The sequence below is a fragment of the Sander vitreus genome, chromosome 3 (assembly GCF_031162955.1).
Source record: "Sander vitreus isolate 19-12246 chromosome 3, sanVit1, whole genome shotgun sequence".
Classification (NCBI taxonomy): Eukaryota; Metazoa; Chordata; class Actinopteri; order Perciformes; family Percidae; genus Sander; species Sander vitreus.
In genome coordinates, this window is record NC_135857.1 from 1,195,988 (window position 1) to 1,215,797 (window position 19,810).

General features: G+C 41.9%; 1 protein-coding gene across 1 annotated transcript in view; it reads left to right on the forward strand.

Moving 5' to 3' along the window:
- The first annotated feature begins 2,481 nt into the window (after positions 1 to 2,481).
- The window catches only part of robo1 (roundabout, axon guidance receptor, homolog 1 (Drosophila)), a 170,841-nt gene continuing 153,512 nt past the window's right edge, over positions 2,482 to 19,810 (forward strand). The window contains exon 1 of the mRNA XM_078245597.1: positions 2,482 to 3,210. Within this exon, the coding sequence (XP_078101723.1) occupies positions 3,063 to 3,210 (148 nt within the window). The 5' untranslated portion in view covers positions 2,482 to 3,062. The remainder of the gene's footprint in view (positions 3,211 to 19,810) is intronic.

Consider the following 19,810-nt stretch of genomic DNA (forward strand, 5'->3'; position numbering starts at 1 on the left):
CACTTTTGTTCCCCATAGTCTCATTTTCTTCCTCTGTATCAGCATTTAAGTAGTAGTAGGAAGCGGTAAGTATCTCAGTGGTGCCCGATTTATACAACATAATTGTGCTTGTGGGCTGGATCATAAGGAGTTACCTAGTGTTTTTTCCTCAAAATAGGTCTTACAGGTGCAAACAAGTGTGAGACCACGCTTGTTATCTTGTTTTACAGATTTAGCATGAAAAATGTTGAATCTGGGCAGCACGGTGGCTCAGTGGTTAGCACTTCTACCTCACAGCAAGAAGTTTCTGGATTCGAATCCAGGTCGTTCCAGGCCTTTCTGCGTGGAGTTTGCATGTTCTACCTGTGCGGAGGGTTTCTTCCCACCATAAAGACATGCATGCTAGGTAATTAGGACTACAGTTGAAAACTAGCCAACTGGCTAACACTGGCACATTTACAGAAATGTTGATTAATGTCCTAATCTAATAAACTTTCAAACTAATTCATTTCATTAAGAATAAACAAAAAGTGCAATTTCCTTTGAGGTTGTTAGTGCTGAAACATTCCCATCACTTAAAGTGCACCTTAATCCCCCTGAAGTTGTTAAAATGTACTCTGAGTCCAACCTATTAGCATGGTGTCATTTAAAGGGAGCCAATACAAGTGCTCAGTACAAACCTACAGTGTATACAGTTCAAAGAATAATATAATATAAATATATAATAATCATACGAAACAATGCTCAATATGGGCATACATTTTGATTTCATGACTCAACCCTATGATTCAACAAGGAAGAGGTAGAGTTGCCCTGCCCGGAGGAAGTCCAGGGCCCCCCTCTGGAGCCAGGCTCCATCTCATGGGCCCACAACCTGTAGGAGGAACCGCTGGGGTCGGGTGCGCTGCCACACAGGTGGCAGTGAAGGTCAGGGGCCTCGACGGACCAGACCCGTGGAATGTCACCTCTCTGTGGGGGAAGGAGCCAGAACTTGTGCGGGAGGTGGAGCGCTACCGGTTAGATCTGGTGGGGCTTACCTCTACGCACAGTCTCGGTTCTGGAACCATACTCCTGGATAGGGGTTGGACTCTTTTCTTCTCCGGAGTTGCCCACGGTGTGAGGCGCCGGGCGGGTGTGGGGATACTCACAACCCCCTGGCTGAGCGGGGAGCGAGAGGTAACTGAAGGAGTTGAAGTACCTTGGGGTCTTGTTCGCGAGTGAGGGGACAGTGGAGCGGGGGCGGTATTACATTCAATTTATCGCACCGTTGTGACGAAAAGAGAGCTGAGCCAGAAGGCAAAGCTCTCAATCTACCGGTCAGTTTTTGTTCCTACCTTCACCTATGGTCATGAAGGCTGGGTCATGATCGAAAGAACCAGATCCCAGGTACAAGCGGCCAAAATGGGTTTCCTCAGGAGGGTAGCTGGCGTCTCCCTTAGAGATAGGGTGAGAAGCTCAGTTATCCGTGAGGAGCTCGGAGTAGAGCCGCTGCTCCTTTGCGTCGAAAGGAGCCAGTTGAGGTGGTTTGGGCATCTGGTAAGGGTGCCCCCTGGGCGCCTCCCTAGGGAGGTTTTCCAGGCCCGTCCAGCTGGGAGGAGGCCACGGGGAAGACCCAGGACTAGGTGGAGGGATGATATCTCCAACCTGGCCTGGGAACGCCTCGGGATCCCCCAGTCGGAGCTGGTTAATGTGGCTCGGAGAGCCGACCCCAGATAAGCGGACGAAGATGGATGGATGGACGTTGATGAACAAGTGATAGCTTTTTTTGCTCAATAGTTTGAAGAAACTATGCATAGCTTCTGCATTTACAGGATGGATAGTAACTGTTCAACTGATTTGTAAAGCTGATATGGTTCAAACATATTTTCTAAATTGCGATGCAGGTATTAATTTGTAGCAATTGTGATTTAACTGTCGCACACACAACCAGTCAAACCAGTCTGCATACTTGTCTATACAGGTGCATGTTGGCAGGGCATGCAGGTGCAACAGTTCTTTTTTGTTTTTGTTTTTATCTAGGAAAGCATTATGTTATATATATATATATATATATATATATATATATATATATATATATATATATATATATATATGCACAGGTTACAACCATTGAGCGTAGTCAGGATGTGTGGGTATCCACAATGAGAATACACTCATGAACAAGCATCATGGGCGTGCAAAAGTGCAAGAGCCATTGCACTTGAGAAATTGCCATTCACACCCCCCACGCTTATCTCACTCAGTCTCTCTCCTCCATATCGCCTTCCTTCCCTCCCTCCCTCCCTCCCTCCTTTGCTAGATGCACTCTCTCTCTCTCTCTCTCTCTCTCTCTCTCTCTCTCTCTCCCTCTTTCTCTCTCGCTCCCTCTCTCTCTCTCAGACGATCTGTTGACAAAGTCAAGGCTGCTCTGTAGTGAACTATCTCTGTGATTTATTCCTTATTTTCATATCAACACTGCTCTGATCTGAGACGAGTGGTAGGTGGACGTAGAGAGGGAGAGGACGCACTCAGTCACTGCCTGGTGCGGGTGACAAGAGTTGGCTGCTGCTAGATCAGTGGTGTGTCGCCATCAGTGTCACCGGTCCACACTGTGACCTGGACAAGTTTTGCTCAGCAAGAGGGAAAAGATTTTGCTTCTTCCTGTGCTATCTGTGCTCATGGGAGCTGTTACTACTGAGCTCAGTTTGGGGCTTTGACCAGGACTTCACTAAATACCTGCCTAATTCCAGGAGGAAAAAGAGGAACAGTGCCGAGAGAGAAAAAAAAAAGACCAAATCAATATTACAGAGTGAAGCTCCAGAAATCCAGGCTTACTGTACCTGTTTTCCAATGCTGGTCTGTGAAGCTATTGCCTTCAGAGGGATCATTCCAATACCCCAGGTGGAGGCAGAGGAGGGGTGTCTGTGGTGAGTGTGTGACACCTCTGGGGTTCAGTGTCGTGGCCCAGGGCTAGCACTCCCCAGGAAGCTGTGTAGGAGGATGACGTCTTGTTGTAGTTTTGGATCTCTCCATTAAGCTGTGTGAGATATGACTGAGTGTGGGATAGCACTCCCCATGGCCCTGGACTCTTTGCCGTAGCCCCGATGCAAGCTTCAGAGGCCGGCATGGCTGGCAGGCGGATGCCCCTACTGCTGCTGGTGGTGCTGGCGCAGGTGCTGAGTGGAGTCTGTGTGCCAGGGGACGGCTCGGGGAAGTACAAGGGAAGCTGGAGGTGGAAAGGTGAAAGGAGCCGTGAGTAACTTCTCCTCCCTCTGCTACACTTTATTCGCTTTGCTTCCTCTTCGCTTCCTTTCCTTGTTCCTCTAGCATTTCTTTCACCATATAAAAATACCAATGGGGTCAAACCTCTTTTCTTCCCTACACTTTTGTTTTACTATTCTTTTTCAGTCCCTGGACTCTTGAAGTGAGATCCAGAAAGCAGTAAACATTGCGTGCCACTTTGATTACTCTGGTTGCTGTTTGAGTCTCAGCTCATTTCTCTGCGACAGGCACCTGGATATGAGAGTGAAATAAATCGTCTATATGAGGCCAGCAACCTTGGCATGTGTTGCCAGCTTTAAGAGGTATCAATATGTACGTGACTGTGAGAGTGCCTCTCTGCTGGTGGATTTGCTGCAAGTTGCAACTCAGTTTATTATCCCTCTCCCTGCGCTCCTCTTTCTCTCAGCATCACTCTAATATTCCTGTATGAATTTCTCTCAGGGTCTCATTCGTAGTCATTAATTGATCAGTGTTGAGTTGTAAAAAGCTACTCAGAGTGATGGGACTGCCTATTTCCTCAGAGTAAAAGCTGAGTGCAGCTCTGAGTGAGTTCATTATATATGCTGACACATGAGTGCATGGATGTTAGGAGGAGAGGGGATGTTCAAATGAACCGAGAGCTGCGGTTGTTTCAGGACGTAGCTGCTGCTGTCCTCAGGCTTTTTTTTTGCTATGGGCTAATGGGATTGTTTGGCATGCCACCACTGCTTGATGCTGAGTGATGAACTGGGGAGTTTGTCCCTTTGTGTCCGTCCCCTCTGTGGAGGTTAAAGGGAGATCGCTATCTTGATACTGTTCCAAGATTAAATGACTGGAATGGGATAGAAGAGGCACTAAGTCAAGCTGGAGCGGGTCCCTTGCTTTCCCAAGGAGACATAAGCTGGTCTCAGGGTGGCACAGAAAGCGATCCCTTTTTCAGTTTAAGATTGCAATGACACTGGAAGTCTTGTGTTAGTTTACTATTTAGCTACTTGAAGATACGATTTCTTATTGTGTAAAGTGGTTTAAAATCCCACAGTTTCATATCAGCTTACTGTTAATAATGTTTAAGTCAGCACAGCTCAAATATGAGTTTCAGTGAACAGTGAATTGGGAGGACATTTACAGTATCTTCAATTGATAAAACATTTTTTCATATTTGAAAATATTCTATTTGGATTTTTATAGGGAGCATGACGCATATTGAGTGTTTGGCTAGTCCACCAGCAGAAAATTGTGCTGGGAGACAAGATGGAAGTGAAATGTGAGCTTTTTTACTTTTGAAAGTACTTCTCCAAAACTCTGTGCACTCTATAAAATATACTATCGAAAGTAAGGTTTGATTTGTAGCTGTTGATAAAATATAGGAAAGACTATTTTTGCTAAATTTACGACTGACAGCTTGAGCTTTGTCACATATTTTTAGTCGTTCTATACCCTGACCCCGACCTTTTACTCTCGTGCACAAGAGACACTGCTCATACAGTACTTAATACATTCTTCATCAACTTTATTGATAACATGTGCGTTTCTAATGCCCAAGTAATAAATTCATGGTGTAGTTAGGAGCTCTGTGCCATCTTTACCTGAACCAACACCTCTCTGTGAACCTGGAACAGAGAGACTCACACTTATGAACATTAATATGCAGTTACATGTGTCACTCAGTTACCATCCACTGGAAACACAGGTGTGCCATGCTGCTTTGACTTATAGCTCTGAATCCAGGACCACATTTCAAACATAGAAAGGTTTTCTAACAATGGGCTGGCGTACTCATCAGTGATGGTGCAACTTTAGCTACTAGGTGTTTTTAACTTTATTTAAAGCTGCTATAACCAATATTCCAAATTGATTATAAAAATTGATTAAATGACTACTTGCAGAAGGGGGTTGATTTACAGCCCACAACCTCACTGTTTTCTCTTACCACTCTCATCAACTCAATGCTATTTACTTATGCTGCAGGCAGCTGTTTCCAGCTGTAAAATAGTGGAGCGCAAAGCCTTCATATCATCACTATGAACGTCAACCCTATGAAATGCAAACACATTTATTTAGAAAGATGCTGCATGAACGGGTTCGTATAATGTCGTACAGAAGTTATGCACAACAATTCATAAGATATCCTACAGAATTGTGGCGAGGGCCGGCCACATGACAGTTAAGTTTAACGGTCTTTGCAGTTAACTTTAGCCGAGAAAAGGTTACTGTGGGCCGGGTACAGAGCATGGTGAGGCCTTGGTCATTTAAGCAGCCGTAGAGAGCACCGTGAGGTCCCGGTCATTTGAGAGGCTGTTGCTGTTAAGTTTAGCCACCAAATCGACTAGTTAAGAAAGATTAGAAAAAAGGTTGTGGTTTGGGTTAAAACATGGGTCTCCTTAAGTAGTACTCCTGGGACACAAACACCCATTTCCTGGATGAAAGTCTTATGTTTTCCCCTTAACTTCTTCTGGGACACAAACTCCACTCCACAAACTCCACTCCCCCTCTTTAAAACCCTGTGTTTTATGACCCACCCATACTGCACAACCTCCTCACTACACTGCTTTTATACATCAGCAGTCATTGTGCTGAATACAGTTATGAATACGTGGAATACATACAATTTCCAGTGCATTACTTTTCGTAGCTATATGTACGAATAGTTCATGAGAACATCCTGTAATACAACACTGGATGTAGTCAGAGGCATTTAAACATCATTAAAATGTATCCATCTTTATTGCATCCCAGCCCATGTATGATATAATCATCACAACCTTTCTCTTGTTAGTGTTTTCTAATCTCGTCACCTTTACCAGCAAATGCTTTATCTGTAATAACCACTAAAATGTGATTTCTTTTACCTTTAAAAAATGTGTGTGGGTTTATCTCTCTCGTCTCTTATATTCTGAATTTGGCATGCTGCAGTCTGCACACAAAAGTTCCATTTGGCAGCACACAAATAATACAGTGATATGCATGAGGGCAGCCTGTGGATATAAGTGATAATGTCACCAGCTATTATGGGCTACCTGAGAATGAATCTCTTCCGCAGTAAGAAAAAAGCAGAGCTCCTCTCTCTGACAGAGCCATATCTGCACTTTTATAGTTCATGTAAGCACACAATCTTTATTCCTCTTGTCTCAGACATCTCAGACACACACACACACACACACACACACACACACACACACACACACACACACACACACACATACACTGGCCAGTACATGAACCCACAGTAGGAGTAATACATAAAGTGGGATTTCTGCTTGCGTTTCTGTGTGTGCATGTGGGAATGTGATAAATAAAATATCACATTTTCTATTTTTAGTGACAAGTTGTCTCGTCGAGTCCACACAGCTTAGATATGTCCCTTTCTGCAATCCTTTCCTTAACGTCTGTAACTTTACTTGCTAGACAAGTTGAAAGACTCCTCAGGAGTGGGTTAGTTGTGTTGTTGCAAGCAGATGTACTGACCCCCTTACAAAATGACATCATTGTGCATAATTATTACAGTATATTTTCAGTATTCATGCATAAAGATGAGCTTTGTTCCAACTTGTACTTGTTCAAAGAGGCCCACCAACCTCATGCTGTTTGCTGAGGTGTTGGTTCTCCTCTCTGACATAGCCTCATCCTCATGATGGATGAGGAAGATTATAGGATTTACGGCTGATTTACTCTGCACTGGATGCTAATAGAAGCCACAGAAACACAACTGGCTGCCTCTCAGAATTCAATCAAAGTACAAAACACTTATTTATTTCAGATATACCGAGTACCCAGAGCTTTTCCGTGGATATAATTGAAAGTCTGCATATTTGTTGTGCTTATTACTGCAATAAAAGTAAATAGAAATGTAGACAGATGTAAATGGTTTGTCATTTGTGTGACAAAAGTGTTAGGGCCTGGAAGACTGTCATGGCAAATGATCTAGCAATGTGCAGTTGAGATTGTGTTTGTTCTACCTACAGTACAGTAGGGTTTGGCCTGGATAAGTCTGTGGTTTAATTTGCCTGAATGAGCAAGTTTGTGCTTTGTGTTTGCAACTGTACCAATACTACCATTGTAAATATCAGTTTTAGCTGTAGACATATTTTCCATGAGAGTTGCACATGCAGGGAAGTGATCTCATGTATCCAATAGATGGCAACAGTGACATGGCGTTGGAGGGACTGGATGAGTGCTAATGAGCTGTGGACTGAATCCTGTGGTTTGGGTCAGAGGCCAGATGGAGTCCAGACAGTCGGAACCACAGACACATCAGAAGCATAGCCCAAACCAGTTCACCTTCACAGGCATGTAAGCCAATTATTACACCCTGTGTAAGGGATGTATGATGCCCATCACTTGCCCTTCCATATCTAATAATTGAAAATATCTAATCTTAGTTGATTTTCAAAAACCTGTTGAAAAAATGTTACATGTTAAATTATTCATACTCGCCCTCTAATTTACCATGAGAGGTGTTAATGAGCACCAGTGCCCAGATGTTTCTTTTTTTTCTTGGGGTAATTCTTTACTTCCTTTCTCTAAGCTCTGTTCTTCATCACGCCTTTCCCATTTCTCTCTATCCAAGGATTTTTTTTTTTATTAGTTAACAATAAGCGGAGAATCTCAATTACTGTATGTCACAAAGTCAGGAACAAGGCTGTGGAAGGTTGATTAGTGGTATGATGGGCTGGGTAAGGGGAGAAGGTGCAAATGTTATAAGGGCATGCCTTGAGGTCAGTATCTGAATATTCATCTCACCACTGTGCAATAACTTTTTAAGGCGTAGAACTCTCTCATTATTTGTGGACAAATAAGAAATATTTTTGTTTCACTTTGACTTTGACATCTGATAATGCATTACCTAAGTCTGTTTAGTTTTTTGCACACTTTAAAATCCTGCACAGCAAGTCTCTGTATTCTATTTTAATGGGTATTGTGCAAAGAGACACAGACCTTGGGTGTTTTGTTGCATTTACGTAAAGGAAAACCACCTCGTATGCTATGAATTATGAGAAGAATTGAAACCTTTTAGCAGAGAGAAGTGAAAAAACAGGTGGACAGTGATCAGACATGGTCCATAAATATGTGGCTCTGACAGGCGTGGGCAAGAATGAAAGCACAGGGATCCGGGATTCTGAGGATATGTAGGATCAAGGGTCATTAAGTGCTGAGGCAGGTCTTCAGAGGTTAAAAATCAAAAGGTACCACTCCTCCGACTCCTTGATGTTTTATTTCTCTTTTTTCACGCCACTTTCCCTTTAACAGTTTTACAGCCAAATGTTTACGCATACAAACGCCCTGGTTTCCACATCTGGATCTGAGACATAAAATGAAAAATAAAATGCAAAGAAAAAGAAACACATGCTTTTACTTCACTTTTAACTTGTCATTTATATTCTGCTTTAGTCCTTACACCCCTTAGGTGGACGCCATTCACTTAGTAAGCCTTATACCATTCTGGGCATTTCTGTGTGCTTCCAATTGTATTTGCATAACAGCGTGAGGCCACATTCAAGCGTTTAAAATTGTTGGAGATGATATTAAGTGGCTGCTGTTTCATTTATTTATTTATTATATATATAAGCCACAATGCCACAATGTTGCTGCAAAATAGTTTCAGGAAGGAACTTGTTTTGGTGGAACATGTGTACGTTCAAAAGTAGTTTTAGTTGTGCAACAGAAAACTCTGATTGGACAGATAGTCTAGCTAGCTGTCTGGATTTACCGTGCAGAGATCTGAGGAGCAGTTAACCATAGTCCTCACAAATCCACCAGAGGTTAGAACGCCAACACAAAGGAAGCAGAAGGTGACTGACATCCGGCTTAAATGAGGGACATACGGCGGAATTTCCAGCGGCACCTGAACAATCCCGGAAGTGAAACGTTGTCGATATAGACTAGGGTTTTCTGCACTCCAGGAGGTGAATCTGGACAGGACGATGTGAACCTTTGGGCATGTTATGCCGACCTGCATAGTGAAGCCTCACGTTGAAAAGTGAAGAGAATACCTGGTTGTCTACACCCTCACCTGACCAACAGTGTAGTCAGCAGTGACAAGAACTGCAGTAAATGTGAAGTGAGCAGGTAAACGGGAAAGGTGGAAATGTGGGTAAAAAAAACCCAATTAGACAAATGAGAACACACATCATATGTTTGACCTTCTGGTAGTACAAAAAGTAATCTTCAGGTTTCTTTAGCTACTCTTCCTGCCATTGTTTAAAAGAAATACTCACGTTAAAATATTCACGTTTGACAGAATGAGTTCAATTTAAAGTGCAGTTTGTCGGCTCTTTCATTACCGTTTTCACTGATGAGACAGCCTTTTGTTTTGGCTTCCTGAAATACATACTGTAGGGCACTCAGACATAAATGCATGCATATAGGGCAGCCAGTCTGTCTGGCTGACAGCAGCAAAGTCTTCCATCCAACCACAGCAAAGCTGTTTACCATCCAAGACAGAAATCAGCTGGGGCCTCTGTTTTCCCTTTACTTCCCTGATGAAGTGGTAATTACAGGAGAGGCCTCACACCTCCGGACAGCAGACCATCTTTACGCTTAAGGCACCATGTTGTAAGCCTGTCTCAGAAGCATTTTGGTCACGTCATTGACCAGAGGCATCATGGCTGAGAGTTGCACAAGTGGAGGTTTATGAGCAATAAATGGTCCAATAGGGACTGGGGGAATTCATGCCGACTGTTGCACTTGGACCAATTTGGTGTGATCACTGATGGAAACTCTGTACAATTGTAATGGAAGACCTTTATTTATCTATCTGTGGAGAAAAAAACTTTAAAGTAGCAACTGCAGCTTTCATTTTATGTGAAGGATTGTGTTGTTCCTTTTTTATACCTTTTTTCACAATCCTTGGGCTTTCAGAACCCTTTCCCTGAATAAACAAAAACATATTTTCTCCCACAGAATGGTTTTGGAAATCAGCTTAATAGCTATTCCAATTCTGCCTGTCCGCATGGCTTCCGTAGTGGCAGATCCACATCAGTGTAAGCACAATCCAGCTGTGTCAGTGGTTGGTCTTCCATGGTGGGAACTGAGAAGGCCTTCGCATCAGCATCCCTCCGTCGCTGACACAGCATTTGCACACATCATTTGCTCACAACAATCCCCAGCTCTGTCTACCAGCATCCGCACGGTCATGATGGAAATACATTCCTCACAAAACACTGGTTAACTGTGAGCTTGTGTTTTGCATCTGTGTGGAGATATTCAAGCCATCTGTATCCACAACACAGACAGGAGATTGTTCTTTGGGTTTGAAGTCGACGTCAATTGGCATCAGTAAAGGGAACCAAGGTTGGGTATAGATTACAGTGGTTATGTTCAATTGAGCTTCATTCTCACCATATGTGCCAGTCTCAGAATTACACTTCAAGGTATCTCCAACAATTTAACATTTTTGAAGTTGCTGGAAATAACTATTAAAATGTATGGCATTGTCTTGCTGTAACAACGCTCAACTCTATTATGCCAAGATAGAAATATATTGCTGACTTTTATGAGTGCAGTGTGAATAGGAGGAGCAATCAGAAATCACCCACAACTTATGAGTCGGTGAGAGGCCAGCCATGGCGGCGGCACTAATCAGCACTAATGAAGACTGGCAGTGGGGCCTCACACCATAAAACCTAAAACGAACCCCTCTTATTAATTTGCTAATTGAAAATCTGGAATGAGACAAGGTCAGTGTTATTTTACTGAACGGTCTCTTGTATCTTCACTTTGAAAAGACTATGGGTAAAAGACGACTGGTGATTATCCAAAGTGGCATACATTTGATCATTTGGCCACTGCATTTTGTTGTGTTTGCATATGTCATTTTGCATTCTATTCTAAAATGCTGGAGCTGTTCCGTATTGAGAATACAGCACTGTTGCAGGATAAAAGTGAAACGGCACAGAAACAGTCCCATACCACATGAAGGCACTATTGGACATATTACCACCAGATGTCTGATACCATGGCATTCGTTTCCCCCCTCCATAGCAATCTTGAACGCATGAATGTAACAAAAATGTTGTTGGTGTCTTTTATGATTTACAATGCCGTGGATTTATTGGAATAAAGCATGAAGAGTTGCAATAGACATTGTACTGTGTGCAACCAATTACAACCTCAACTTTCAAGGACAGAATGGCTAGTTTCTTAGGAATAAAAGAGCACTTTTTTCATGTGTCCAAGCTTAACACAAACATATGGCAATGTAATACCCTGCAGTGTAGCACATCAGTCCATAGCTGCAATCCAGAGTCACCTGCCACTAATAAATTTGGCTGATTTTGTGTGGTGAAGGGGTGAGAGAAGGGAGGGCTGTTTGAGGCCTTGACAGGAGGTGTGGAGAGTTGCACTTTGTCTTTTGTTGCATTTCTTGCCTTTTTGAGATTTACGATCTGCTTCTCACAGCTTCTGGCCCTTGGGTGCCTTGGCATTCCCACGTGTCATGTGACACTACTGCTTTGTAGCGAGCAAAAGTCGTTATGACCGAGAAGCCCGTTGCCGGGTTTATTCGACTCTAGTAGTTCTTAAATTCTATTAAATTGTTTCTTTGGGTAATATGAGCAGGTATTTCTTTATTTCAGGAGTTACTGATGTAAAAGTAAACATCAAAGGAAATGTTTAATTTCCCCATGAAGATGATCAGGGCATCAGTGTGACACAAGAAGAGCATATAAGATAACTGTTGACTCAACTGCATTTTGAATCATTTTGATAGTGACCCTGAATGTTATTTAGGGATAATCAAGATAAGAAACAAAACTTTATATAGTCCCATCTGAGGCCACTCTTGATAGCATTTCCATATGAATTATGGGCTTGGAAGTCACAGCTGGTATCCATCCGTTTCCACACATACACACTTGCAGATGACTAATTCTACTGTCTATATGCCGAATGCAGAACAACTTTTTGCTCTTCACAGCGGCTGACTTATCTTACATTGATGATTGTCATAATGAAACATATAAATGAAGTAAAGGGTTAATAAATATGGTGAAAGATATATTTCATTGAGAATGAATTGTGTAAATCTCTTTGACAGGATTTAGTCCTGAAATGAGTTAGAGCAAATGCGTGATGAAATATGAATTGTTTTAGAACCTATAATTATGTCATCACATGAACACCCTCTGGCATATGTCGGGTGGAAACAAGCTTTGATTTAATGAGGTGACAGATGGACGGATACTATTTTAAAGGTATATTTAAGGTCATATTGTCAGCAGCCATATATATACCATATTATTTAGTCATTTTCATACCTTGGATTTGTTGGATTGATATCTTTTTCTAAAATCCTCTGGACATTTTCAAAAATGTGCCCTTGTCTGCTTTACAAGTGTTTCTCTGAATTCCACGGGGGAAATGTATGGCTTATCCTGTCAGAAAACACACAGTCAGTTCACACATTGTAAATCTTGATCCCACCTTCATCCTGAAGAATTTGAACTCAAAACTTGCCTTAGGTGATACTGACTACATTTCCTTCATCCTAAGCCTTTTTTCACTCGACAACATAATGCATTTCTGTATATCTTAACACATCATTTGTCTTTCTTTTAGCGCAACACAACTATCCTGCCAATGCCAAAGATTTTTCTTTAACAACAGACGAGACCATGGATGGGTCTAATCTCAGCTGGCTTACCAACAACCTCTCATACATTCCTTTCCAGTGACTTAGTGGATGTTTGAAATGCTGATCCCTGGGTTTTCTGGAATAAAATGATATCACAAACTGTGCATGACTGTTTGACACACTTGAGAAGTGTCTAACTATCCCTATCGGTGTCACATCAACCAAAATCAAAGCCGTGCCACAGGCTTGCTGACATTTCATCCTTGTTCCCAGCTGTAAACTGCTGTAACTTAGAATAGGACAACAAAAGAAAAGCGATGCTTGTCATGTTAGCCCGCAGATTTGGACCGTCTTCATGGTCCCCTTGTCGTCTCACCAACTACTTTGCACATCTGTGGACATGTAGCAAAGAGCACAGAGATCCTGGCACAGCCTCTGCTACCTAAGTTGGCAGTATTGATCTGGCTGTCTACTTAGATTGTTAGCTTTCTCTTCAGGAGTGCTGAGAAACTGGCAGCATGCCTGCAATGTTCTCACCACACATCTTCTCAGGGCCTCATTTCCATCTCCTCTAATCAGAACTCGGCATATTGAGAGCATAAGTTGGTTTATCTGCAGTCTCTAATTGGACTGTGAATAGTTAGCTAGTGTGCTCCAGTAAATTAGCATACACATGTTCCTCCCTGACAAGCACCAATCCGTGGTGGAATGAGAGTGTGTATGTGTGTGTGTGTAGTCACAGGGCGAGAGAGGCTGGGAAAGGGAGATAAGGCTGCTGTTTGTTCAATTTGCTTGACCTCAGTTTAGATTGCGACTGAACTGTGATACAGGCATTCACAGAAAAATGAACAAAATCATTACCTTGAAGTCATTTGCAAACTGTTGTGTGCAAAGTACCTTGTTTGCATGTTTATGAACAACAACCCCAGAAGTGCTATGTATTAGCTTTATAATAATGAGCACTAATGTTAAGCTTCCCCATTAGAAAGTTACTGGAAACACTCCTATATATGAAGATGACCAAAAAAACTGTAGTTCTTTATTGGCTCTATTTGTTTTTTTTTAGCTCTTTGGATGTCAGTCGGTCAGTCCACCACTGCCAGTCTGAAATATCTCAATAACTATGGGACGGATTGCCATGAAAATTTGTCCAGACATTAATGATCCCCAGATGAAACATCCTAATGACTTTAATGATCCCACGACTTTTCATCTAGCAACACCATGAGGTTGACTTTTGTGTAATACCTCAATGACTATTGGATGTAAAGTATTGACAAGAATGCATGGCAAGAATGCAGGCATTCGTGATCCTCTCAGGATGAATTGTTTGCAACTTTGGTGATCCCCTGAGTTTTCATCTAGTGCAATCATCAGGTAAACATTTTATTTTGGTCAATTCTTTGGTTTATGACTACATATTCTCCAATGGCAGCTCTATTGTCTATTGTGTTTTTAATAGAGTACAGGTCAGGAAGAAGCCACAGTGTGAAGCAATAATTGCCTGTCAGTGGAGCTATTCAGCAAACATTGCCAAACTGAGACGCATTTACTGTTTGCTCATGTGTTTTGACCATAACACAGCTTGAGAGAAGAAAGAGATGAATAGGTGTGCCTAGTGTGAACTGAAAGCCGGGTGTCATCACATCAAAGACTGTGAAGGATATTCATATTTTCCTCCCTCTGGAGCTCTAATTAAAAACTTTCAGAATTCCCCTTGGCTCATGGTAATGGCACTAAGAGCGTTGAGACATTTACCAGGTACTGAGGGCACAGCTGAACTCGGGATGATAAGCAACTATCAAATTTACATCATTGTTCCAAACATTACCATAACGTTACCCCAACCTAACAGTCAAAATGTCAATACATAAACAAGTTTGGGAGTCATGAGTCAAGTGGTTACGGTGACATTTTCTCCTTCAAAACAGTTACCACTGCTTTGGAATATATCTCATTTTTCCTTGTGCCTGGAAAGTCAGCCTTTGTCAATGGAGCAGCTCCAGAAAATGTTGCTGGGAGGGATGACAGATTGGAGGCTTGGTTTTTGGTCCCTAGGTTTGGGAAAGAATTGTTCACATTAACATATTGATGGAGTTTTCAAAGATTATACAAAAAACATATGTGAATTCAGTTTGAACGCTCTTTCCTTACCCTTTGTGTGTGTGTGTGCGTGTGTGTGTGTGTGTGTGTGTGTGTGTGTGTGTGTGTGTGTGTGTGTGTGCGCGCACGCATGTGTTTAGAGCACATGTGCCTGATTAAGCAAATCGAAGAGCAAGGAATGGTAGCATCATTGTAGTTTGTCATTAATATGCCACAGCCTTGAAATGAGGTCTAAATTATTTGCTCCACTGCTCTCTCTACTCATTTGCCCTAATCATAAGCCACCAGTTTCTCATATACATGATTCCCCCTCCCTCTGTCTCTTATCCTCTTTGTAATTGGGTTAGTTAAAAAGGATGGTTGTTTTTTTTCAGAAGTAGGACAAGAGAAAGTATCAGAAAACAAGCTAGTATTAGCTGTCATTACTCAGTTCGCCCCCACATGGAAATAAACCTCATGTATTTGAGGGGAGTGCGCGCTACAGTACTTGGAAGAAGCAGGTATTGTTGTGAGGGCGGCTGTGGTGGTGTGGACAAGCTGCTTATGAGTCATGCAGTCATGAGCTGCAGATCAAACTGATGCATAATAAGCATTTAGAAGCGGTTCACCTTGGCACTTTAAATCCTTAAACAACCTCATTTTTTTCCTCACCTAAAAGAAGTCTCTCGCACTCTCTCTCTCTTTCTGTCCCCATTCCTTCAATCGGTCTCTCTCTGGGCACAAAAAGTATTTCAGAGTCATAGTGATGGACATCTGGACTTTTGCTAGCCTGGAGGATGCTTACCTCAGCTCCACAGGGATATGAGAGCAAGTTCAGGCTCCTTGCAGGCTTTGAACTTATTTGGCATCAGTGTTGTTAAACAAAGCTGAGAAGCGAAGTTTCAAGAAGGCATGATAATACGCGTTACGTAATGTAAGGTGTGGGAACGAGATATCCGTGGAAAGTGTTTCACAAAAGCCCTTCTTTCAATTGAGCATGCTCACCAGATACTTTACAATGTGAGCTGCTAACTCACCATGTGTCTGCTTGGCACTGAGCAAATTGCACAGAAGTTCCGTCAAGTGACCATGCAATATTAAGCTCCATTTAAGCCAATGAGCGCTATTTGTCCTGGAACTGTCTCTCTTTTTTGTGGTTGGTTGCTGATGCCCTCCAAGCATATCTATAGTAATTCAATTGGCACATATTTCTTCTCTGACATTAACTTTTATTTAACCATAATCAACCAATCATGCGTTCAGAGATGAGTCACATTCCAACCTTGAGGATGGACGTGTGTGTTTTTACTGTGGGTTTTGTAACCAACGAAACCGTGTTTGGGAAGAGATACAGTTCACACGGCAGCAGTGTAACTGTCAACAAAGAAATGCTGTGTGCATCCATTAATTCACAAACTGGCAAGTCTGATTAAAATGGCTATGTGTTTGTCATTGCACTGATGAGTCCTCCAGCTGGAGCAATGAGCTATAACACTGTGACTGTTAAGTACATCAGAGGGTTTTGTGGAAAATATCTGCAAAATCTGTTGATGTTAACATTCGCTTAAATTTGCTTTTCGCTGCAGTTCACCCATGGGAACAAATATAGTCCTAATTATTGCAGTTTGTCACTGTCACTATCGAGGCTAGAATATTATGTTGAAAACATAATAGCAGTGTGTAAAATTAAACTGGTGCTGGGACATAATCACATTTTGCTCTTTCTTCTACTTATTCTTTCAGTAACACACACAAACCTCTGAAAAACGTAAAATGTGTGTATCATGTTTTTCAACATGTAAGTCATACTCATATGGCATACTAATAAGTCAGTCTTTCTTTTTTTTACTGGTTGATACATTGTATATTAATCCTTGGTCACGGCATAGGCAACCATAATGTGGACGTAAAAGGACTTTTTTTTTATTGGCAGGGTCTTAGCAGGGTCTGGCAGTGTGACCTAAAATATATGCAGTAATGATACATATCATGGTATAAAAGTTTTTTCCTTGTAAGTGATGTATAATATGGTACACAACTCTGGCAAAGTAATTATTCTGTGCCTGGAGTTAAAGGTATCATCAATTAGCTATTAATATATTTTACAGTGGAGGCAGTATTTCATACGTGATGAAAGTTAAGTCCCAGTCGTCTGCAGACCTGATGCCAACAAGTGTGTGTGTGTGTGTGTGTGTGTGTGTGTGTGTGTGTGTGTGTGTGTGTGTGTGTGTGTGTCTCATTTGCTTCCCTTTTTAACACAGTTGCTGCACAACTTAGTGACTTAGAGTGTTTTTTATGTAATACTGCATATCCAGGGTTATTCTTGCCTTTAAAGAATAGTGTGACATTTTGGGAAAATGCTTATTCACTTTCTTAGAGTTAGATGAGAAGATCAATGCCTCTCTCTTGTGTATATGGTACATATTAAAGGGGTGGTTCAGAATTTTGGACATAGCACCTCATTTCCAAGTTAGCCAGTGTGTTATTTATCAGTGGAGACCGTTTTCAACACTTTTCATCTAGTCCTTCCAGCTGCAGAGTTTGCTGGTGCTAGGCTAGTGCAAGTCAACAGTATCTGCTAGCCTGCCATTGAAATCTTACCCACACAGTACACCCGAGGCAAATAAATTATAACGCCAGACTAAGCCCCTCCCCCCACAAAGGAGAATGAATGCGTGTGCATGAGCAGTGATTGACACGCAGTTAGACACCGCCCCTGACCCTGATTGTTGCATCTGAACAGGGAGAGGTGGATTTTTTCAAATCACACTACAGGCTGTAAGTTTATTTCCTGCTTCATGTAGTTCTACTAGAACATAGTACTTTCAACAAATATGACAGAAAGTTAGTTTTATAAGTCTTACCTACTGCACCTTTAAATGTGGCTGTTGCTGCTTAAGAGTTACAGCTATTTTAGGAGTTATAGACAAAAATGCTTCTCCACTTTGACTTCTTTCTTTTCTTTTTTCCTGCAGCAGTGTGCGCTCACTGCATATGCATTATCTCAAGGCCTGATTAAAACTCCATTAGTCATGCAGAAAACAAAGAAAGTGCAATCAAAATGGAAATGAGTGTAATGGGGTTTTTTTGTACGGTTTGTCTTCTTTTGTCTGTCTTCAATAATTGCGAGCGCTATTGAATCCAGGTTCAAACTGATTAAGATACTTTGAAGATGGTGTTTGGTTGTACATGAAGGAGCAGGGACCTCATTTAAATGTTCAACTTTCAGAATGCAGTCCACTAACGAAAGAAGTGAAATCTTTCAAGTCGGCTTTGCCCCACAATTGGCTTTCTTGTTGGCTGTTCATATTTTCTCTCTGTCATCAGACAAAAAGTAAACAGATGTTAGGGCAGAGCATTTTCCAAGAAACCAATTTAATCATTTAAAACTGCTTTAGGTCATGTTACAGAACTATGCTGCCTCTCTGATCTGGCTGTGTGAAGTATCTTGTCCTACAGCAAACAATCAGTCAGTCCTGTTAACAAGCCCCACAGTCAGACTCCCCACACTCATCATTTTAAGTCCCATCCATCACTTTATACAGGCTGCCAGGGCCGGAGCGCTGCTGCCAATACATGACAAGATAACAACGAGACAACAGCTAGCCTCTCCGGGTTCTTCTTCTACATCTATTAGGAGCTCCCGTCGTTTGTCAAACTAAACATTCTTGACTACAGGGGCAATAAGGTAGACATCAGGTTTATTGCCATGTCAGATTGTACAGGGTCTTGTGCTGATTGGATCCACATAGAAACAGTGTTGCAAACATCCACTCAAGTCAAATCTAGTTAGAGGATACTTCATAATTTATGACTAAAGTATAGAAACAGGGCTGAAAGCCTGCAATGGCACCCTGTGGATTGATCCATGAAGAAAGGCCTGTGACCCAGAAAAGAGGACATGCTCTCATGTTTGAGAAGGGCTCGGGGCCAGGACTTATAGTCTGGGGCCCAGGAGGAATGACTGGAGGGGGGCAGGCCTGCCTTTGTATCTTTTGGTAAGCAGTTGCTTATCTGCACATGTGCCAGATTAATTAGGCAACAGGGGAGCTGGGTGCACTGTTGAGGTTTAAAGCGGGTAGTGAGGCAACATTGGGGTCCCGACTTTCTGACGCCCCAGGGGCAGCTGGGTACACCACCTGTTAATGAGCTCTGAAGTGGTCTCTAATTGGACCTCTGACTGTGGACCACACAGGGCATCAGACAAAGGAAGTGTCCACATGAAGACATAAATAGCAGAGACAGTATAGGCTTGAGGGCAAGATAGGCAGAATATACTTATCCTAATGGTATTATTTACATGGATTAAATTGTATTATTAGTTTTGAAGAGGACTCTACCATTTATTAAGTGCCTTTGTCCAGAATGAACTTTAATCTTCATTTATATTAATATGTATTCAGCTTTGATGATACCACTATGTTCAGCTAATCAGTTTGTCAAACTAAACATTGGAAGACATCATACTCCTTATACTTTGTATTTGATTTCGTTTGTACATGGTTGTTAGGGTTAGTAGCATGTGTACTTTTTGCAAGAAGAAATGTAAAAGACTCTATAAAATACTTTGTATTTTGATATTTGTTCCAGCCTATAACTGCTGTCAGTGCCAAGATGTTGCATTTCCTTCTTAATGTGTCTGGTTTGAAGAGATTGAAATCTACATATATCTGGTGTCATGCTGTAAGTGTCAGACAGTACTCTGCTTGATGTCTGTGTTTCTTCATGTCAAGCGCGTCCTCATCTCATTCCTTATGTGTATCATTGCACTTCATTCATCTGCATGACTCTGAGTAACCTATGTGCTTATTTTGTGTGACTCAGAGGCTCTGCTCTCCTGTAGTGTTGTCAGTCAGACACTGCTGTTTGGATAAACAGACAGGTGGAGAAGTGCCACATAATAAGTTTGGCCCAGCATGAGGCAATTTAACTGTCACA